Here is a 22,605-nt window from a genome sequence, read left to right on the forward strand (position 1 = left end):
GTATGTGTATATGTGTATGTGTATATGTGTGTGTGTGTGTATGTGTGTGTATGTGTATGTGTGTGTGTATGTGTATGTGTATATGTGTATGTGTGTGTATGTGTATATGTGTATGTGTATGTGTGTGTGTATGTTCATTCTGTATTTTGAAATGTACAAGAACAAATCTGACATTTAAACAGGTTTTGTTTGTGTCTGTTGGTTAAGCTCTTTCCAGATGAGGGTGCCTGTTCAGAGAAAGTGCTAATTGTTTGTGCTTAACTTTTTATTTTTAGCCAAGGTCAATAGTTTGATCATGTCTAATCATCTGTACAGTATTTTAGTTTGTCAGTTGTTTGAGGATAATCTCTTTGCCCTGGCTTTAGGTCCCTTCCCATATCTCCACATTCAAGTTGTTGTCTTAAATTGTATTTTAAGTTAATGCTAATCTTTCCGTTTGCAGTAAATATGGCAGAAGCTCACCAGGCGGTGGCGTTCCAGTTCACAGTCACCCCAGAGGGCATTGATCTGCAGCTGTCCCACCAGGCGCTCACTGAGATCTACCTGTCTGGGCTTCGCTCCTGGAAGAAGCGAATCATCAGACTCAAAGTACCTTCACACCAAATCAGTCAGCCATGGTCTTAGAAAAGTGTAGACTTTCACCTTTAATTCAAAGGGGGTTATCAATAACATCCCATTAAGAAATTTCAGCCAGGAGATGCAGATGTTAACATTTCCAAGTCACAGACTTCATTTGCATCCATCATTAAAAATAAACCATTAAGGTACAGTCTGGAGTTGGCAGTTGTGAAAATCTAAGTGCAAAAAGCACACCGGTGAGGAAAGCCATCAAGACATCAGTGATAACGCTGAAGGACTTGATTGGAGAAACCCTGCACAGTACAGCTTTTGTCTGTTGCGTCAGTCATGCAGTTTCTTGGCGGAGTGGCACAGAGAAGGATTTTCTTCAAAAGATGTAAAATTTCAGCTAGTTTCCTAGAAAGCACAAGGGAGACTGGAGCCAAGATTTGTGCAGTTTTCTTGACTTGCATGAAAATTATTCTCTGGTCCATTTCATCAGGAAGCTGTGGCTGGTGGTGCAACAGGAAGAAGTTGCACAATGCACAGTTTCAGTGAGTGGCACAGAAGCCTTCATAATTGTCATGAATGTCTTTGTGGCTTCCCTCATTAGCTTCCTCCATCCCTTGACTTGCTTAAAGAAAACTGGGTAGAAAAGCGATGATTTACATAAAAAAAAACACCCCTAAATTAGTTTGTCCAGTTACTTATGGCCTTTGAAAATGGAGGGACAACACACAGTCCAGTGTTCACAATAACAGATCGTTGAAATAAAGGAAACAGGAGATGAAGATTAAAGTCCCAGTAAAATGAACAGCATCAGAAAGTCAGCAATTATACTGATGCCAGATCAGTCACTGAAATAGAATAATACTAAATTCTCACTCAAACCCCCCCCACACACAAAAAGTTACCTCCACATCCTGCAGGCAAGTTCTACAGTCCATAAGTTCAAATATAGATTGCCCATATCTTGGTGCAGCAGAGTCCCATCCAGACAAAATGCAGCTGATCGCTCACCCCTTCATTCACACCCTCAAATTCTTTGAGTGCCAACACAAGTCTGCCTGGCCCACAGCCAGTCTATTGGTAATAAGAAATTTATAGAGGGATTGCATTGTACAAAAAAGTGGTCAGTGGAAGCGGTGTCAATCTTATCACTCAATCAATCAATTTTATTTATATAGCGCCAAATCACAACAAACAGTTGCCCCAAGGCGCTTTATATTGTAAGGCAAGGCCATACAATAATTACATAAAAACCCCAACGGTCAAAACGACCCCCTGTGAGCAAGCACTTGGCGACAGTGGGAAGGAAAAACTCCCTTTTAACAGGAAGAAACCTCCAGCAGAACCAGGCTCAGGGAGGGGCAGTCTTCTGCTGGGACTGGTTGGGGCTGAGGGAGAGAACCAGGAAAAAGACATGCTGTGGAGGGGAGCAGAGATCAATCACTAATGATTAAATGCAGAGTGGTGCATACAGAGCAAAAGGAGAAAGAAACACTCAGTGCATCATGGGAACCCCCCAGCAGTCTAAGTCTATAGCAGCATAACTAAGGGATGGTTCAGGGTCACCTGATCCAGCCCTAACTATAAGCTTTAGCAAAAAGGAATGTTTTAAGCCTAATCTTAAAAGTAGAGAGGGTGTCTGTCTCCCTGATCTGAATTGGGAGCTGGTTCCACAGGAGAGGAGCCTGAAAGCTGAAGGCTCTGCCTCCCATTCTACTCTTACAAACCCTAGGAACAACAAGTAAGCCTGCAGTCTGAGAGCGAAGCGCTCTATTGGGGTGATATGGTACTATGAGGTCCCTAAGATAAGATGGGACCTGATTATTCAAAACCTTATAAGTAAGAAGAAGAATTTTACATTCTATTCTAGAATTAACAGGAAGCCAATGAAGAGAGGCCAATATGGGTGAGATATGCTCTCTCCTTCTAGTCCCCGTTAGTACTCTAGCTGCAGCATTTTGAATTAACTGAAGGCTTTTCAGGGAACTTTTAGGACAACCTGATAATAATGAATTACAATAGTCCAGCCTAGAGGAAATAAATGCATGAATTAGTTTTTCAGCATCACTCTGAGACAAGACCTTTCTAATTTTAGAGATATTGCGTAAATGCAAAAAAGCAGTCCTACATATTTTTTTAATATGCGCATTGAATGACATATCCTGATCAAAATGACTCCAAGATTTCTCACAGTATTACTAGAGGTCAGGGTAATGCCATCCAGAGTAAGGATCTTGTTAGACACCATGTTTGTAAGATTTGTGGGGCCAAGTACAATAACTTCAGTTTTATCTGAGTTTAAAAGCAGGAAATTAGAGGTCATCCATGTCTTTATGTCTGTAAGACAATCCTGCAGTTTAGCTAATTGGTGTGTGTCCTCTGGCTTCATGGATAGATAAAGCTGGGTATCATCTGCATAACAATGAAAATTTAAGCAATGCCGTCTAATAATACTGCCTAAGGGAAGCATGTATAAAGTGAATAAAATTGGTCCTAGCACAGAACCTTGTGGAACTCCATAATTAACCTTAGTCTGTGAAGAAGATTCCCCATTTACATGAACAAATTGTAATCTATTAGATAAATATGAATCAAACCACCGCAGCGCAGTGCCTTTAATACCTATGGCATGCTCTAATCTCTGTAATAAAATTTTATGGTCAACAGTATCAAAAGCAGCACTGAGGTCTAACAGAACAAGCACAGAGATGAGTCCACTGTCTGAGGCCATAAGAAGATCATTTTAACCTTCACTAATGCTGTTTCTGTACTATCATGAATTCTAAAACCTGACTGAAACTCTTCAAATAGACCATTCCTCTGCAGATGATCAGTTAGCTGTTTTACAACTACCCTTTCAAGAATTTTTGAGAGAAAAGGAAGGTTGGAGATTGGCCTATAATTAGCTAAGATAGCTGGGTCAAGTGATGGCTTTTTAAGTAATGGTTTAATTACTGCCACCTTAAAAGCCTGTGGTACATAAATAATGGTAGGGCTTCCTTGAGCAGCCTGGTAGGAATGGGGTATAATAGACATGTTGATGGTTTGGATGAAGTAACTAATGAAAATAACTCAGACAGAACAATCGGAGAGAAAGAGTCTAACCAAATACCGGCGTCACTGAAAGCAGCCAAAGATAACGATACGTCTTTGGGGTGGTTATGAGTAATTTTTTCTCTAATAGTTAAAATTTTATTAGCAAAGAAAGTCATGAAGTCATTACTAGTTAAAGTTAAAGGAATACTCGGCTCAAAAGAGCTGACTCTTTGTCAGCCTGGCTACAGTGCTGAAAAGAAACCTGGGGTTGTTCTTATTTTCTTCAATTAGCAAGGTGCTATATTATTTTTTCTTTTTGAATTTTATGCTTAAATAGATTTTTGTTGGTTATTGGTGGTCTGGGAGCAGGCACCGTCTCTACAGGGATGTGGTAATGAGGGGATGGCAGGGGGAGAGAAGCTGCAGAGAGGTGTGTAAGACTACAACTCTGCTTCCTGGTCCCAACCCTGGATAGTCACGGTTTCGAGGATTTAAGAAAATTGGCCAGATTTCTAGAAATGAGAGCTGCTCCATCCAAAGTGGGATGGATGCCGTCTCTCCTAACAAGACCAGGTTTTCCCCAGAAGCTTTGCCAATTATCTATGAAGCCCACCTCATTTTTTGGACACCACTCAGACAGCCAGCAATTCAAGGAGAACATGCGGCTAAACATGTCACTCCTGGTCCGATTGGGGAGGTGCCCAGAGAAAACTACAGAGTCCGACATTGTTTTTGCAAAGTTACACACCGATTCAATGTTAATTTTAGTGACCTCTGATTGGCGTAACCGGTTGTCATTACTGCCGACGTGAATTGCAATCTTACCAAATTTACGCTTAGCCTTAGCCAGCAGTTTCAAATTTCCTTCAGTGTCGCCTGCTCTGGCCCCTGGAAGACAATTGACTATGGTTGCTGGTGTCGCTAACTTCACATTTCTCAAAACAGAGTCGCCAGTAACCAGAGTTTGATCCTCGGCGGGTGTGTCGTCGAGTGGGGAAAAACGGTTAGAAATGTGAACGGGTTGGCGGTGTACATGGGGCTTCTGTTTAGGACTACGCTTCCTCCAGTGTGAAACAAATCGTTATCTAGTTAACCAGATCAATCTAACTGCGCAGATTAAACAGCTAACAGATACAGCAAAACACCGCTGTGCTCCGGAACAGGAAGTGATACAATACCACAGTGAGAGCCAACCACCAGTAGAGGCAAGCAATGAGGTCAAACTATCTGATTGGAACTATGGCATTTTTATATCTGTTGCCTTTTGTATTTTGTCTCTCACTGTTGTGTTTCTGCATACAGTGTGAACTCATAGGAGAGTTCAAGCCATCAATCATTAATATGTGTTACACAGTATGACACCCGGTGTCTGTCTGTGTGTAAATTATTACAGTCTGGGGTCTCACCTCGCAGAGTGATGTAATGCTTTATAACATTCATACTATCATTAACCTTATGTTTCAAACGACGCATTTTCAAACACAGTGCAGTAAAGTGTATCTGGTTCATGAAAGTAACCAGGTTTTCTTCATGAAGGACCCAGCATTATTCATTTGAATATCATCTATACGAGCTAATAGCTGTTATGAAAATTCAAATAATGCATTAAAATGGAAGTTTCCACATTGTATGAAGCATAACAGTTGGGATTTAAATCGATCTGTCTCTTTCTCATATGAACAGAACAGCGTGATAACTGGAGTTTATCCTGCTAGTCCTTCTTCTTGGCTATTTGTGGTCATTGCAATCCTGGCTACTATGTACACTCGCTCTGATCCCTCCATGGGCCTTATAGCCAAGATACAGGAACACCTACCAGTCAGGTAACACACCACGTGTCTCTAAATCCAGGCCTGTGTTATGTAGATATATTACCATCTGGCAGCAATAAACATATTGTTCACGACAAAGTATGTCCATGATTACAGTTACTGATTAAACGTTTGACCTAACATTCTTCTGCAAACTAAAGCCTTAGTTTTTCCTGTGTGCACATTATATATATATGGAATAGAAAGGTTATGGTGTGTGGATGAATATAGTTATTAAGAGGAATGTCATTTATGATCTTTGCTGTTCTTTCTCTTCCTTTAAACCTTTGTGCTTGTTTCTGTTTATCATCCTTTCTCCATCAGTGTCCCACCTTTCTCTTTCCTGCCTTGTTTATTCATCTTTCTCCTCTATCCTTTGTTTTTATTGTCTTATTTTCTGCTCTCACTATTTTGTTTTTTCTCCCTTTTTCTTTTCTCTCATCGTCGTCCAGCCACTCTATGAGCACCCAGTGCCAGGCTGTGGTGTCGGCCGTGCTCTTCAGCACCATGTTATGGCTCTTACTCATCTTCACCATGCGACTCTGTCTCAAGCAGCTCCTCTCCTACCACCGTTGGATGTTTGAGCAGCACGGCAAGATGTCGAATACCACCAAAGTCTGGGTGGTGAGTGCACTTGAGCATTTTGTCTTGTTGGGCAGTATGTCTCCTAGCCATGTTCTTGGTCTATTTGATAACTTCATATCTCCTCTGGGACACCATGATGCATACTGTTAAGACGCTACACAGACAAAACACAGTTTTACTTTTACACATAGCTTTTCAGATAATACAATGCGAGCAGTCACCGCATATAAATGTCAAATGCAACATTTTTCAACTAATCAAATAACTTTACTCATCCAAGCTGAGGGCAACAGCCCACCCATCTGGGTGCAGCGTTGAGGGCAGGTGGAAGTCAGTACTCTCATGTTTATGTTTGACTATTGAAAAGCTCTGCAGTGCATTAAGAAAAAAACTACCTTTAATCCAAGCTTTTAATTTGTCTATTATAAAATAATGCAATGGGGCAGAATTTTTTTTTTTTTGTATGGGTCATTTGGCATTGTTGTAATAAAACTAAACCACTAAGAGTAATATTGATTGAACCACCCTGGTGGTGGCTGCATTTTAGTTGTTACAAATACATTCAGCCTCATAATTATAATTATTAGTGATATTATATGGAAAAAAAAGTATTTTAAAGTAGATCCTCCACCAAAGTGGGGGGGGGGGGGGGGGGGGGTTCAGGGTCTTCTGACCCCTCATAAGAAGCATATCCCATGTACCATCCATCAGAAACAGACTTTGTGAATCTTTGAAGCAAAGCAGAGCATAAATATGGTTCAAAATGTGTAGTGCAGTGCTGCTGATTAATTTTGTAGAGGGCACTGACAAAGCAGTGGCGTCATGCTCATGAAACAGAGCAAGGCAGATCTCTGTGAGACTTGTGTGGGGTATGTATGTAGCACCCTTTGCAGTTAGGTTATTAAAATTTATAATTATTATCCAAAAAAGAGATGTGAGTTCAGTTTATTTATTTTGCTTATTTCTGGAAAATCATGTTGGTCTGTAATTGCATCCATCCATCCATCCATTTTCTTCCGCTTTATCCTGAGTCGGGTCGTGAGGGCAGCAGCTCAAGCAAAGCCGCCCAGACCTCCCGATCCACACACACCTCCTCCAGCTACTCCGGGGGAACCCCAAGGCATTCCCAAGCCAGCCGAGAGATATAGTCCCTCCAGCGTGTCCTGGGTCTTCCCCGGGGCCTCCTCCCAGTGGGACGTGCCCGGAACACCTCTCCAGCGAAGCGTCCAGGGGGCATCCGGAAAAGATGCCCGAGCCACCTCAACTGACTCCTTTCGACGTGGAGGAGCAGCGGCTCGACTCCGAGCTCCTCCCAAGTGACCGAGCTCCTCACCCTATCTCTAAGGGAGCGCCCAGCCACCCTGCGGAGGAAACTCATCTCAGCTGCTTGTACTCGCGATCTCGTTCTTTCGGTCATGAGCCAAATCTCATGACTATAGGTGAGGATCGGAACGTAGATCGATCGGTAAATCGAGAGCTTTGCCCCCCTACTCAGCTCTCTCTTCACCACGACGGTCCGATACAGCGACCGCATCACTGCAGATGCTTCACCGATCCGTCTATCGATCTCACGCTCCATCCGTCCCTCACTCGTGAACAAGACCCTGAGATACTTAAACTCCTCCACTTGAGGCAAGGACACTCCACCGACCTGAAGAGGGCAAAGCACCTTTTTCCGGTCGAGAACCATGGCCTCGGATTTGGAGGTGCTGATTTTCATCCTGGACCGTTCACACTCGGCTGCAAACCGCCCCAGTGCACGCTGAAGGTCCTGATTTGACGAAGCCAACAGAACCAGTAGCAAACAGCAGAGACGAGATTCTGTTGTTCCCAAACCAGACCCCCTCTACACCCTGGCTGCGCCTAGAAATTCTGTCCATAAAAATAATGAACAGAACCGGTGACAAAGGGCAGCCCTGGCGGAGGCCAACGTGCACTGGAAACAGGTTTGACTTACTACCGGCAATGCGAACCAAGCTTCTGCTGCGGTCGTACAGGGACCGGATAGCCCTTAGCAAAGGACCCCGGACCCCGTACTCCCGGAGCACTCCCCACAGGGTGCGCCGAGGGACACGGTCAAATGCCTTCTCCAGATCCACAAAACACATGTGGACTGGTTGGGCAAACTCCCATGAACCCTCGAGCACCCGATGGAGCGTGTAGAGCTGGTCCAGTGTGTCGCGACCAGGACGAAAACCACACTGCTCCTCCTGAATCCGAGGTTCAACCATCGGTCGAATTCTCCTCTCCAGTACTCTGGAATAGACCTTACCGGGGAGGCTGAGGAGTGTGATCCCCTACTTAAACAGAGGGACCACCACCTCGGTCTGCCAATCCAGAGGCACTGTCCCCGATCGCCACGCGATGCTGCAGAGGCGTGTCAGCCAAGACAGCCCCACAACATCCAGAGACTTAAGGTACTCAGGACGGATTTCATCCACCCCAGGAGCCTTGCCACCGAGGAGCTTTCTAACCACCTTGGTGACTTCGGCCTGGGTAATGGATGAGTCCGCCTCCGAGTCCCCAGTCTCTGCTTCCTCTTCGTAAGACGTGACGATGGGATTGATTGAGGTAACTTTTCTGACACCTCCTGCTTAAAACCCAAAAAGTCAGAAGGATCGTGAGGCCCCGCTTTCACGGTCTGTATTCATACTGAAAATCAAGATCAAGCGAGCTTTTGCCCTTCTGCTCCCATCGTCACGTCTGTAATTGCACTCTTTTGGTAAACCCATCTTGCAAATCTGGGCAACACATGACAGCTTATAAAAAGTAATTAAAAAAAAAAAGAGGAAGACAATGAGCTGTCTGTATGACCCCACTGTGATATTTTCTCTGTGTCCATGTTTTTTTTTTTTTTTTGTTGTCTCTGTCAGGCACTGGTGCGGATCTTTTCTGGCAGAAAGCCTCTGCTCTACAGCTACCAGGGTTCGTTGCCAAACCTGCCTGTGCCCACTGTCAAGGACACCGTCAAGAGGGTGAGACAGCATATGAGCCTCGGAAATGGCAACGCCCGTTAAACAGATGGAACACTGAGATGCTACATTTTCTGTGTAGTGTGCTGACAGTAAACAAATCTGTTTTATTATTTAGCCCGTTTAAACCTAGCTGATTTATAAGGTTAATAGATCTCGTAGTGTAAGCGTTGCCTAAGTCAGCTTGTGTTGGTGTTAACTTATGGGTGCTTATAACCTCATTGAATAATTAACGATCACCTCCTTTTTATTTAGTACTTGGAGTCGGTGCGTCCTCTCATGGATGATGCTGAGTTTGAACGCATGACCAACCTGGCGACAGAATTTGAAAACACTGTCGGTAAACGACTGCAGTGGTACCTCAAAATCAAAGCTCTCTGGGCCTCCAACTATGTAAGTGCCAAACCTCAATGTTCAGTTTAAGTGCAGCTACTCCCAAATGTACATGAACATTCAGAAGTCTCAAACAACTTGAAAATTCCATTAGATTATATATTTTTTTGTAAGGTTTGAATTATTTGTCCTTGCTGGATGTGCAAACGAGGTTATCGTTGACGGCATTCTTTGCTCTGTCGGTAAGCTTTTGGTGTTTGCATGTGTTTAGGTTAGTGACTGGTGGGAGGAATACGTCTACCTACGTGGACGGAGCCCTATCATGGTCAACAGCAACTACTATGGCATGGTATAGTCAGTTCATATGTACTATTTATTCTCCATATGTTGAATGTTCTGCCTCAGAGTTGGCTTGGTGGCTTCCCTCAATAGTCTCCTTGGACGTTCACTTAATTTTTGAGAACTGCCAACTCCAGGCAAATTTACCATACACTCTTATACTGTTTGTATTTCTTAATGATTGAGGTAAATGAAGACTAAGTCATATTCAGTGACTTGGATGAGACATGATTACTAAAATATTTTGGTAAAACTCCCTAAATTAAAATTGGAAGTCTACACTGCAGCAGTATCCTGATTGTTTGATTTTTACCCTCATTCTAGTGATGTGCAGAAGCAAAATTATTATGACTCTCACTGTCCAAATACTTACGGGCCTGTCATATATCACATGACATTACGGAGGAAGTGCTAAACATGCACAGTTCATGCAAATTTTCTAAGTGTGAGTCTAACCTGCCACATCTTATTAGTGGTCTTTTCCACCCTCTGTATTAATAATTGGCCATATATTGTAGTCATAATAATAATAATAATAAAGTGTGTAAAATGTTCATAAGGATTTATTTTATTATTATTTGTTTTGTCAGGACTTCCTGTATGTGACACCTACACCCATCCAGGCGGCCAGAGCAGGCAACACCATTCATGCTTGTTTACTGTATCGCCGTAAACTCAACAGAGAAGAGCTGAAGCCTGTGAGTTCCTCCATCATTCCACGCAGCTTCATATACAGTGTGTGTGTGTGTGTGTGTGTGTGTGTGTGTGTATGTATGTATGTATATATATACACCCAAGTAAATTGTTTTTCTTTTGATGACAAATTGAGCAACAAAGTAGAAACGTATCATATTTGTTACAGTGTCATATTCAGAGATCATTCATGCTTCACGGCTCATCATGTAATTCACAGGGGAATGTATCGTGGCTTTGTATCTTCCTGTATGTCAAAGAATCTGTCAAAGTTAACTTCGTTGTTAGTTTCATACCGTTCATTGGTGATCAGTGTGCACTACTGGAGACGTGGTTGACATCATCAGTGATTTTGTGGAAATATACCAACTTGTAGCACTCTAGACAAACAGTGTCTGGAATGACACTTCTACATCATGAAAGTAAACGTGTTCCATTTGAAAATACTGCTAATGAAATTTATTTTGCTGAAACAGTGACTTCAGCTTATATTGTACTGTACTGTTTATAAAGACAAAAATTGCTTCTTAAAGATAACTTATGTTTTGTAATTTCCCCCAAAATAATTACCAATATGGTCACTGAAGTAAAATGAGTACAAAAACTGTCTTATACATCATTAGAATTAGGGAATAACCCTGTTGTGACTGATGATTATATGCTGGTTATACGGTCGTAAAATGGCTATTTGCGACTGTATAACAGCATGAATGTCTGCAAATCATCAGGCACAAGGGGCTTATTCCCATTCTAATTCACTTCCATCATTTGCATGGTTTATTTTTCTGTAGGTAATTCGGTCAGCAAGGCTTACCGTCGAGCTGAGGCAGCGTCGCTCCGACAGCAGTCAGAGCATGGAGTAACCCATCAAATGTGAAAATCCATCAAATGTGAAATGATAATTCTGTATCAGAAGCCACATAAAAACTTTTGTATGGTATCTTCAATTCACCCATTTAGACGGTGGCATCAGTACGTGACTTTCTCTCGATCTCAGCTAGCACCGTGCGCAGCCGGTGTTCAGTCGAATTGTGCGCCTCGTTGAATAAATCGACAGTTCCGCATCCTGACAATCAGAATCCACATCAATATTTGCGTATGGTAGCTTAAATTCACCCATTTAGGCAGTGGCATCAGTACGTGACTTTCTCTCGATCTCAGCTAGCAGCATGCAGCGTGCGCAGCCGGTGTTCAGTCGAATTGTGCGCCTCGTTGAATAAATCAACAGTTCTGCATCCCAACAATATTGCACATGTGTGCACATGTGCAGTTGTGTGGAGGACAGGAATGACATTTCATCAGAACACTGGTCAGTGGGCGGCATAATACATCCAAATGTGTAATGGTCGAATATTTTGCCACTGTTACCCCGATATTATACGGTCTGAAATCTCACGTTTAACCAGCCAGATTCACTGAAAAAATGTAATTGGATTAGAATGGCATTTGAAATGACTGAGAATGCATGAAAGATCACCCCCAAAGGTCTTTGCCTTATCAGGCCATAGGGTAGCCCCACACCATCGGCTTTAAATAAACATATGAATGAAATCCATATAGTTTTTGAAAAAAATAAAAAGGACCTATACTTTATTGACAGACCTCGTAAATAAATGATCATTTTCCCGACAAACACCCTCAGAAATGACGGCCGCCCTGAAGGGCCGATAAGGGAATCGTTAAGCAAAAAGGCTATTGATGTCGGTGGATCAAATCATTTCTTAATGATTCTCGGAAAGAACCGGTTCTCGATACCCAACCGTAGTCACAAGTAAATAAATGAAGCTCAAAATGTTGCACAATAGAGCCGAGGTTGAAAAATCCAGAACGTCCCCTTTAATCCCAGCCATTGAGCATGTACGGGGGAGAAACCCTGAAGATGTTTATTTATGTCTCTGTTATAGGAGCAGAAGAATTAAAATCACTTTTGTCGCTGAGCTGTGTCTCTGTGCTGCTGGTTAGTAATCTTTGAACTGCTTGGTGAAGTGTATAACTACCAGTGTGTGTGTGTGTGTGTGTGTTGTATTTTGTGTGTTTTCGGTTAGAAGTAGATTACGCGTAGAAAGAAATCATCATTGGGTTTTTGTTTTTTGTTTTTCAAATTTATGTGACATTTCCCTCGTGTTCATATCATAATCATCTCTCATCCGGCTTTTGCACTCTTTCAACCTTTTCTTTCGCTTGCTTGAGTTTTGTTAACTCCACCTTCCATCTTCCGCTTTTTTTTTCCTCTTCTGTGTTTTTTTTTTTCCCCACTCTGCGTTTCATCCGCTGCTCCCCGCCATTCTTCTTCCGGTGCTCTTGCCTCTGTCTTTTCCATCTCCCAGAGTCGTATCCCAGGCACGGTCATTCCCCTGTGTGCAGCTCAGTGTGAGAGGATGTTCAACACCACACGCACTCCTGGAGTGGAGACCGGTAAAAAGACAGACCTCTGCAGACACCCCCCCCCATCCCATCACCTGACTGATGACTCACACAGTCTCATTATGAGTGCTTAAGTTTGACATGCGAACTGTCAAGCCTGTCAGAAAGCCATCATCAGTTTGTGGCTTGGTAGCTGTTGCTAACGCGTCACTGCCGCACAGATAGTGAGGTGTACCGAAAGTGTTCGAACCCTGTGGATTTTTATCACAAATGTGTGTGTGAATGATAATGTGCATGCATGATCTACCTGAGGCAGGTTGTGTGTCATTCGCTGAGTTATAATATGTCCACGGTCCAACCGTGTGCACTCAGTCTCTTCTTGCCTTCTGGTCTCAGCCGAGCTTTACGTGGGTTGCTGCAAAAGGATCCTCGCTAACTAACTTCTATTTTGATCTACCCACACATTTTTTTAATCACTTTTTCCCTTTCTGTCTCACACCAACCATCTCTTATTTATTTATTTATTTTTTTCGGTTTCATTTTGTATTTCCCCGTTTTCCCCTTTACTGGTCCATCTTTCCTTGTGCCGCTCAGTGGCTGTTGAGGTCTGCAGTTCCTTGCTGTTCCTATCAGTTTGAGCGGATGTTTGACTCTTGTCGAATTCCTGGAACACTAACAGGTAGTATTTTTACACACCTGGCCAAATCCTAATTCTAAATGTTTCCGCCTCAAACCAACAGACTAGAATTTAGAACTTGGATTTACGGTTCATACGCCCTCCTCCTTTGTGTTTATATGCCAGTGTTTGATGGCCACACTCACGATCATTTCTAATTGAACAAATGAGATGAAAATCTAATTTTACTCATGCATCCCTACCAAGCCAAGAGAAGAAGGTACTGCTGTTGTATGTTGGTATTTAGTTGCAAGTGTAAGGATTTTGCCTGGTTTGGTGCATCACAGTAATAGGAGGGGGAAAAATGTATTGACCCATTTCTTCTAATCATTTTCATCTATAAACCCAATAATCTTTGATATTTTCTTTAAGAAAAGCCGTAGAGTCCAAAGATTGGTTCTAGTTTGACTGTCTATGCCAGAGATTCAGTATTAGTCACTCCTTTGTCGCTAACAAGATTTATCCAGGAAAATAAACCAAAATTACATTTTGACAGTTGACTTCAGACTTTGACCTTCAAATGACTGACCTCTGACTGACCTTGTCAGGGCAGTTCTGAGAGCTATCTACTTCTGTGCCACATTTGGTCCAAATTGGGTTGAAAATAAAATTATTTGACCTTTGTCAAAAAGAATTCTTTAAGGGCAATTTCTGGGGCAACCTTCATTGACATACCACGTTTGGTAGAAATGAGCAAAAGGTCACAGGAGGAGGCGGGCAGCAAACAGACAGGCAAACATGCCCTTGACATCCAGTGATTGATGCCAATTTGACCTCACTGGGGTAATTCCTAAACCCATCTCCATAGCTGTGCAAAGTTTCATGCAAACTGGAATGAGGAAAGGAAAAAAAAAAAAAACCTTCTCTTCTGACTTTTTACTCCAGTGATTGACCTTTAGCAATTTTGACATTGCCTGGGTAATTCTAGAACCCATCTATATATATGTGTGCCATGTTTGCTGCAAACAAGAGTGAAAACCATACTTTTGACATTTGACCCCAATGACATTGATTTTTACCTTTTAAGGGCTGGGCTTGACTGTGATCCAAATGGCCAAAGGACCTGGGAGGAGTAGAACAAACTGTGACACCAAAATTTTGACTTTTGACCACTGTGACCGTGAGGTTTCCCGAAACAACCCCCTTAATGCACATAGCAGGTTTGGGGAAATTGGCCCGGGCACCTCTGAGTAGTGGAACAAAGAAACACACAAACAAATGTTCCTCAAATTATACGACGATTTATTGTCGACTCAACACTTGAATATTGTCTTTTATGTATATTGTTTTCCACAGGTATGCGTCGGTATTTCCGATTACAAAACTAGTTGACTCGTGCACAGTCCAGTGTTTTTCCCAGGCATCGTACTTGTATCACTGAAGGTTGTTGTCGTTTTGTGAAGGTTTGCAGCTCGTGATCACTTCTTTGTCACTCTCGGGAACGTGTCCTTCCCATTTTGACAAAGGTGACTGTTTATATAACAGGGCGTCTAAGGGATGTTGTGGGAATCTTACCCAGTGGAATGGAGCAAAAGAGGATTGTGGTGTTCTTGGAATTTAACATTCAGTGACAGTTTGTTGCTACATTTGGCCACTGAGCAACGCCAGTGCTAAAGGAAGTGTTACTAAGATACTGATCCCGAGGGTGAAACAAGGAGCCTTTTATTCACAAAATGTTCCTGGCTTGAGAATAATTTTCAGACCTTGGATTTTATTTGAAAAAGCTGCATTTATTGTAAAATGTATTTCAAAAAAAGCACATTTCAAAATCTGTTTTGTGACTTTCTGAACCAAAAGTTGACAAAAGGCAGGTGATGTCTCACAGATGAAAGCTGTGCAAATGTAGAAAATACTTCAGAGTTCTCCAAATTGGCTGTGAGAAAGATAAACGTGCCAAGGATTTCAACAATCCCACATAAAAGACATGACTGAAATCCATGTTTAATCATCCGAAGTCAAAATCTTTTCCTTGTGTAATCAGGACACTGTATCTGTAGGTTTGGGGAAACTTCAGCAGCATCGAGTTTAATTAATCTTCTTTCTGTTAATGTGTGAAGACACGGTGCAGCATTGGCAGGACAGCGCCTACGTCGTAGTGTACCACAGGGGGCGCTACTATCGGCTGTGGGTGTACCAGGCTGGGAGGATGCTGTGCCCCAGGGAGATTGAATTCCAGATTCAGAGGATTTTGGATGACCCTTCACCTCCATCAAAAGGAGAGGCGAAACTTGGGGCACTGACTGCTGGAGACAGGTCAGTCTGACAAATCCACGGATGACACCGTTCGCCGACTCTTGAGAGTCACATCATCTTTTTTCCTGGGAAATATTTTCCAGAATTCCATGGGCTAAGGCCAGGAGAGAATATTTTAGAAGTGGAGTCAACAAACGCTCTCTGGACTGCATAGAGAAAGCTGCCTTCTTTGTCACCCTGGACGATGATGAACAGGGCATGATGGGAGATGACCCAGCTGCTAGCTTAGATCGCTACGCCAAGGCTCTGCTGCATGGCAAATGTTACGACAGGTAGTTTTTTTTGTTTTTTTTAACATTTAAATTCAATTTTGTCTTCTTATGATGTCATCAAATGTAGAATGTTGCCATCTTTATCTCGGCTGTACAGGTGGTTTGACAAGTCCTTCTCATTCGTGATTTTTAAGAACGGAAAGAACGGTATAAACGCAGAGCACTCATGGGCTGATGCACCAGTGCTGGCACACCTCTGGGAGGTGAGAATCACAAGCTGGTTGTACATATTGTCCTCTGGTAGAGAGGAGACAGAATATTGTTTTTAATTTAGTTTTTTTTATTTTTTATTTTTTTTTATTTTAATGTCCAGTTTGTACTAGCCACTGACAGCTTCCAGCTTGGTTACAACGCAGAGGGTCACTGCAAAGGAGAAGTGGATTCATCACTGCCACACCCACAGAAACTCAACTGGGAAATATCTACAGAAGTTAGTTTTTTTTGTTCTTCTTCTTTTAAATCCTCACTCGTCTTCAACCTCTTACCCGGGATCGGGTCGCGGGGGCAAGAGTTCCAGTAGGGAACCTCAAACTTCCCTTTCCCGGTTCACATTTACCAGCTCTGATTGGTGGATCCTGAGGCGTTCCCAGGACAGTGTGGAGATATCGCTTTCTAGTCCTGGGTCTTCCCTAGGGTCTCCTCCCAGCTGGATGTGCTTCCTATTATTACATTGGCCTGATTCATGTTTGCATGGCAAAGGGAACACCCACATTTAACCTGGCTTTGGCAGATAGATGGGTAATTTCGAGAGGTGGGGATGAACCAGCTGTCTGCCTGGGTGGTTTTCATCCAGGATCCAAGGCAGTTCTTGTAGTAGTGCAGCACCAGCGCATACTTCCAGACCTGACGCTGATTTGTCTGTGCATGTGTAATAGTTGTGTAAAGAATTATTTCATGATTGTGTCTTTGAAAAAATTTAAACTATTATACTCCAAGAAGATGTTACTTAATGAGGAAAGGCAGCACTATGCTATGAAGTCCTGACAGGAGTTATACTTTTTGGAATGTGTAAAATTTTGGTTTTGTTTGGAAATAACTCGAGTATTGCGGTCGTACTGATATTGAGTTTGTTGGCCTCAGTGTCAGGAGCAGATCTCTGGGTCTCTGGCTGTGGCCCAGGCTCTGGCTGACGACGTGGACTTCCATGTTTTCTCCTTCCGAGAGTTTGGCAAAGGCCGGGTCAAAAAGTGCCGCGTCAGCCCGGACGCCTTCATTCAGGTGGCTCTTCAGCTGGCCTACTACAGGGTGAGGACAGCTCGGAAGTACCGCACACGTACATGATGTTCATCACTAGCATATAGCAGGCCAGTTATTTAGACAGTTTCGCTTTTATATTGAATCTGAAATGCGTTTTATTTCTGCAAACTCAGGCTGCTGACATTTTGACGTTTGCTGTGGAAGCATGACTTAAATAAAAAAAAATTCCTTTATAGACTCGGAGGACGTTCTGCCTCACATATGAAGCCTGCATGACCCGTCTGTTCAGAGAAGGCAGAACTGAAACCGTTCGGTCCTGCACCAGCGAGATCAGTGCCTTTGTGCACGCCCTGGAGGGCGGAGAGGTCTGACTGCACCAAGTGTTTCTTTAACAAATATCTTTTAAAAGGCCACATCGTAATGCTGCTCATATTCTCCACCAGACGGCAGATATCTGCAGGCGTTTGTTTTGCACGGCGTCAGAAAAGCACCAGCACCTCTACCGCATGGCCATGACCGGCGCCGGCATCGACAGACACCTCTTCTGTCTTTATGTGGTGTCCAAATACCTCGGCGTGGAGTCTCCCTTCTTGAAAGAGGTTTTTCTTGTCAATTTTTCCTGTTTTTCGCCCATTCACTGCAACTTACAGCAAACCGACACATTAGTTTCTCGTTTGTTTTTAAAGGTGCTGTCAGAGCCGTGGCGACTGTCCACCAGTCAGACTCCAATCCAGCAGGTGGAGCTGTTTGACCTGGTCAACCACCCAGAATACATCTCCTGTGGCGGGGGCTTTGGACCAGTCAGTGTCTGAAGAACAAAGTCAAAAATTATATGTAGACACAAGTGTACTTCACTGTACATTTTACAACTACGAGGTCTGTCCATAAAGTATCGTACCTTTTTATTTTTTTTTAAACTATATGGATTCGATTCATATGTTTTTACATCAGACATGCTTGAACCCTTGTGCGCATGCGTGAGTTTTTCCACGCCTGTCGGTGACGTCATTCACCTGTAAGCACGCCTTGTGGAAGGAGTGGTCCCGCCCCGTCGTCGGATTTTCATTGTCTGGAAATGGCGGAATGATTTTGGGTTTTTTTCCATCAGAATTTTTTCAAAAGCTGTTAGAGACTGGCACCTGGAAACTATTCGAAAAATGTATCTGGCTTTCGGTGAAAATTTTATGGGCTTCACAGAGAATAAGGTCTGTTAGTACAGCTTTAAGGACCCCTTTAAGGACGCTCAGCACGCCGCGCTCCGAGCTGCGACGACACGTCGTTGTCAGAGGACAAGTTTGGACATGTCTATCTCGGCTTTCAATGCCTACCAGTCCAGTAAGTATTAGTGAAATTGTGGAGAGCTGGACATGTCCAAACTTGTCCTCTGACACGCAGAAATGGAGGTGTTCCTTTCTCACTTCCAAAGCGAATCGGTCATGACGCGCAAAGCCTCTGCGCGGCTTTCCATGACTAAATCTCTTGTTAAAAGTGAAATCTGCCGGAAAATGGCTGATGTCCAGCTCTTGTGATAACCAGAGAAAGAGCACACGACGGTCTCGTATCCACAGAGCCATCAGCTCAGAAATGGTCCGGTGGCTTGTGCCGCGTTGTTGCAGCTCGGAGCGCGGCGCGCTGAGCGTCCTTAAAGGGGTCCTTAAAGCTGTACTAACAGACCGTATTCTCTGTGAAGCCCATAAAATTTTCACCGAAAGCCAGATACATTTTTCGAATAGTTTCCAGGTGCCAGTCTCTAACAGCTTCTGAAAAAATGCTGGTGGAAAAAACCCCCCCCAAATCATTCCGCCATTTCCAGACAATGAAAATCCGACGACGGGGCGGGACCACTCCTAACCACAAGGCGTGCTCACAGGTGAATGACGTCACCGACAGGCGTGGAAAAGCTCACGCATGCGCACAAGGGTTCAAGCATGTCTGATGTAAAAACATATGAATCAAATCCATATAGTTAAAAAAAAAAAAAAAAAAAGGTACGATATTTTATGGACAGACCTCGTATAGTGCATGTTTTTAGGTTTTGAATAATGAAACTTTTTTTTTCCCCCCCAAATGGGTTGAGGATATTACCAGTGTATATTTTTATTTTCCCAGCTGGTGATGTATTTAAAAATAAATGACACGACTCTGTGTGTGTATTTCCTCCAGGTGGCTGATGATGGTTATGGGGTGTCCTACAGCGTCGTGGGAGAGAACATGTTTAACTTCCACATCTCCTGCAAGCACTCCTGTCCAGATACTGTAAGTTTGATCAAAGTATAAACTTATTTTTAATCCTCTCCCTGCTCTGTGGAACAGGGCTGGACTGGGGAAATTTTTCAGGCCAGGCATTTTTAACCAATACCAGGCCACCACCAGGTATAGAAGGGGAAAAAAATTAAGCCTGCTGTGACAGCGTGGTTTTTTTTTTTTTTTTGGTCCCTTAACCAATCAGTGTGCACCAGGAGACACATACATTTTAACACTATAAGAAGCATTATGAAAAGTTCTCCCGAAATACAGTTATCAAAAATACGATCTATTGACAGTAGGTCACATTACTTTTTAGACATAATAAGCCGTCATTTCATTCAGCCTTGTTACTTAAATTTAGAAATAGAAATTATATAAAAACATTTATTATATAAATACTGTAGGCTATACTATAAATAATATATCATTACTTCTGTGATACAATTCATCATATAAAGCAAGAAATGACTGGTTGACTGGACGAGTGACTGGATACGAAGGTTGAACTTTCGAAACTGCAATACACAAAAAGGCCACAAGATGGAGATAGTTGTCTATCTCACTACAAGCTACAAGTAACATCAAGAATTTCTTTTATTACCCATTTGTTTTGCTAATCAACTTAGAGAATGACTCTCAATTTAAAGTAAAATGTTAGGTATGTGAAATTATGCCAGGACTTGGAAAGAATAGGATTTGTTTCATCCATTTAATTTAGAGTATAAAATAAAAAGGGATGATTCACATAATAATAGAAGTTCAACAGTTAGACAGCACTTCGGACCAGAAGATCAGAATGTCTCTCTCACACACAGATGTCTGATTTATGAACAAGTTAGATTGCTGTTCATCAATTAATAGCTGAAGTTAACCTTCACTTACCGTCATGGCCGTAGTGGTCCCTGCCTCGTCCACCTGTTGAACTTCTTCTCTGCCACTTGCTGAGGCTGCCGCAGATGTGGATGCTCCGCGTCCACGCGAAGCAAACGTCTGTTATTTTAAGACATTTTGCAGCATCTGCCTGAAGGGCTACTCTCTTCTGATCCCTGGCTCTTTCAGCGCCACCTTTCCTCTTCTTGCCACCATCCATATCGCTCGTTATCGCTCTGTCTGGCACTGGCGCACTGTGTAGCCCAACCGAGGCCCGAGATGGAGGGGTAATTGGCCTGCCCCTCACCTCATTGGTCCAGGCCACAATCAATCATGACTAAAGGGCCGATCTACCAGTTTATGCACCAATAGGAGGGTTTATATACCGGTATCCACCTATAGTGTTATGTTTTGAATTATTATATTATACTTTGTAAAAAAAAAAAAAAATCCGTAGGCCATCAGGCCAGCGGGCAAATGTGGAATGTGGTGTGCAATACTATCAGTCCAGCGGTGCTGTGGAAGAAAGATACTGCATCAGACAAGATTATAGTTCCTAAAACCTCCTTGAATCCAAGCAGTTTCTGCCTGTTTTTACTCACTTTTTCACTGCACCTGCAAGTCCTGCAGCTCTACTGAATTGGCACTTGTGCAGTATGGTAGTTATGCCATACATTGTCAAAGAAAAAAGGAGAATTTCTTTGATATATTTTACAAAACTGACAGTAAGATAGAATCTGTATACATTCTTCCGTGTTCATTAAGTGTAGGTGTCATACTGGGGTTTGGTGGGGGAGGCAAAGGACACTTTGGTCGTAGCTCCACATGCTGCGTCAGTATATTTCTTTTTCAGTGTGACTCTCTTAACATGACTGTCCATTCTTTCCATCTTCTTCTCAGTTGAAGATTTGGTGAATTTTTCTCATGTGACTTTTTACATTTTTTTAACATGCCATTGGGCTATTTTTTTCCCCCCACAATTTTAAATGTTTCCAAAGATTTTATTTATTTATTTTTTTTAAAAAGGAAGTATTTTACATTCTTTTCTTCTCTATTTTACGTCTGTCTTCAAGGATGCTCATAAGTTTGGAGGTCAGATCAGAAAAGCTCTGCATGACCTGATCCAGCTGCTGAGCCCAAACCAAAGCCAATCCAAGAACACGGAGCAGAACCGACCCGAGGTCAAGAAAGACCTGTAGGCAGCCGCGCGGACGGACCGGGATTCTTAAGGGAGGACATTCAACATTTCACATGACTGAATAAGGTGTTAAGGGAAGCCAGGCATCTCCTCGTGCATAGGGAGAGTTTTATCGGTAGTTTTGATAATGAAGCAGATGACTCTAGGAACTTTTCGTAATTTAACAGAATAACAAACACAGTACTATTTATTGGACCAGTTTTGTGTTGCAACATTGTAGTCATGATGCCAAATTTGCCAAACATTTAATTATATGAGGGTTATTTGTTTTAAGAAGGATAATTACACCAAAGTTTGGTGAGGAATTTCTAACCCAACTTTATTTCAGGGACTGATTTATAATAATTACTGTAAATTGTGATGCCATGAAGCCAGTTTGTTAGATTTTTTTTTTTTTTTTTTTTTGAAGATGCAGCATTGCTGAAACAGTGACACCAGGCATTATTTTTGGTCTTCCCACATTGTTATTGTGACTCTGCTTTCTACAGCACCATGATTGTAATGTTCTGTTGTTTGGAAGTGACTCTTTCAGCACCAAAAAAACATTGGGCTCTTTATGTTTTTTTTTTTTTTGGTATGGGTTCGTGCTCACTGTGTTTGAGTACAGTAATGTTTAATGATGATTTCAGTGGTCACAGGCTTTTCAAATAAACGCCGTTACAGAGTTAACCGCCTTCCAATAAAGTTACTTTCATTTATAAAGTTGTTTCAGATTTTGTCTTTATTTACTATTTTCAGTGTATTATTATTATTATGCAAGCTTATGTTTCTCAACATTATGTGCTGTGGCTGTTTGTTCTTGGGGTTAACTGCCATAGCCAATGTCAAACTGTTTTTGTTTTTTTTCTTTACCTTTACTCCAGGCCAGCTGAGCTTATATTGTCTCTTTTTGTAAATGAAAATATAAAGTTGTTTTAAAAAAAAAGCTTCACGTATTTGTCTTATTTTACAGAAGTTGAGATCATGTCGTAGGACCCACACACACACACACAAAACAAACAAACAAAAAAAAGCTGAACCAGCAGTCATAATTTTAATATTTTGATTAAAATTGTACAGGCGTGTGTCTATTTTATTGTACCATCATCATCAACTTCGCTCCATCTTTGGATGAGAAGACCAAGTAAAACACTTTATCACAAACATGTCATTTCTGTGAATGTCTGTGAAAATAAAGTCCAAAATGTGCTTT

General features: G+C 42.3%; 2 protein-coding genes across 4 annotated transcripts in view; both read left to right on the forward strand.

The window, feature by feature from the left end:
- si:ch211-255p10.4 (serine/threonine-protein kinase BRSK2) overlaps positions 1-376 on the forward strand; it is a 39,978-nt gene extending 39,602 nt beyond the window's left edge. Inside the window, exon 19 of the mRNA XM_034194453.1 lies at positions 366-376. The gene's annotated coding sequence lies outside the window, so the exon portion shown is untranslated. The remainder of the gene's footprint in view (positions 1-365) is intronic.
- LOC117531372 (carnitine O-palmitoyltransferase 1, liver isoform-like) overlaps positions 1-21,944 on the forward strand; it is a 32,123-nt gene extending 10,179 nt beyond the window's left edge. Inside the window, exons 2-19 of one of the 3 annotated variants that reach the window (XM_034194457.1) lie at positions 443-588; positions 5,287-5,426; positions 5,867-6,038; positions 8,873-8,974; positions 9,227-9,364; positions 9,576-9,653; positions 10,234-10,341; positions 12,664-12,751; positions 15,434-15,629; positions 15,713-15,901; positions 15,999-16,104; positions 16,215-16,331; positions 16,982-17,146; positions 17,335-17,463; positions 17,542-17,697; positions 17,785-17,898; positions 19,262-19,354; positions 21,289-21,944. In XM_034194457.1, coding sequence (XP_034050348.1) covers positions 448-588; positions 5,287-5,426; positions 5,867-6,038; positions 8,873-8,974; positions 9,227-9,364; positions 9,576-9,653; positions 10,234-10,341; positions 12,664-12,751; positions 15,434-15,629; positions 15,713-15,901; positions 15,999-16,104; positions 16,215-16,331; positions 16,982-17,146; positions 17,335-17,463; positions 17,542-17,697; positions 17,785-17,898; positions 19,262-19,354; positions 21,289-21,414 — 2,358 coding nt within the window. In that variant the 5' untranslated portion in view covers positions 443-447 and the 3' untranslated portion in view covers positions 21,415-21,944. Of the gene's footprint in view, positions 1-442; positions 589-5,286; positions 5,427-5,699; positions 5,799-5,845; positions 6,039-8,872; positions 8,975-9,226; positions 9,365-9,575; positions 9,654-10,233; positions 10,342-12,663; positions 12,752-13,294; positions 13,380-15,433; positions 15,630-15,712; positions 15,902-15,998; positions 16,105-16,214; positions 16,332-16,981; positions 17,147-17,334; positions 17,464-17,541; positions 17,698-17,784; positions 17,899-19,261; positions 19,355-21,288 lie in introns of those variants that run through there. The other 2 variants (XM_034194458.1, XM_034194459.1) reach the window with 2 other exon arrangements.
- Positions 21,945-22,605: the final 661 nt, after the last annotated feature.

The sequence above is a fragment of the Thalassophryne amazonica genome, chromosome 18, assembly GCF_902500255.1.
Source record: "Thalassophryne amazonica chromosome 18, fThaAma1.1, whole genome shotgun sequence".
In the NCBI taxonomy this organism is placed as follows: Eukaryota; Metazoa; Chordata; class Actinopteri; order Batrachoidiformes; family Batrachoididae; genus Thalassophryne; species Thalassophryne amazonica.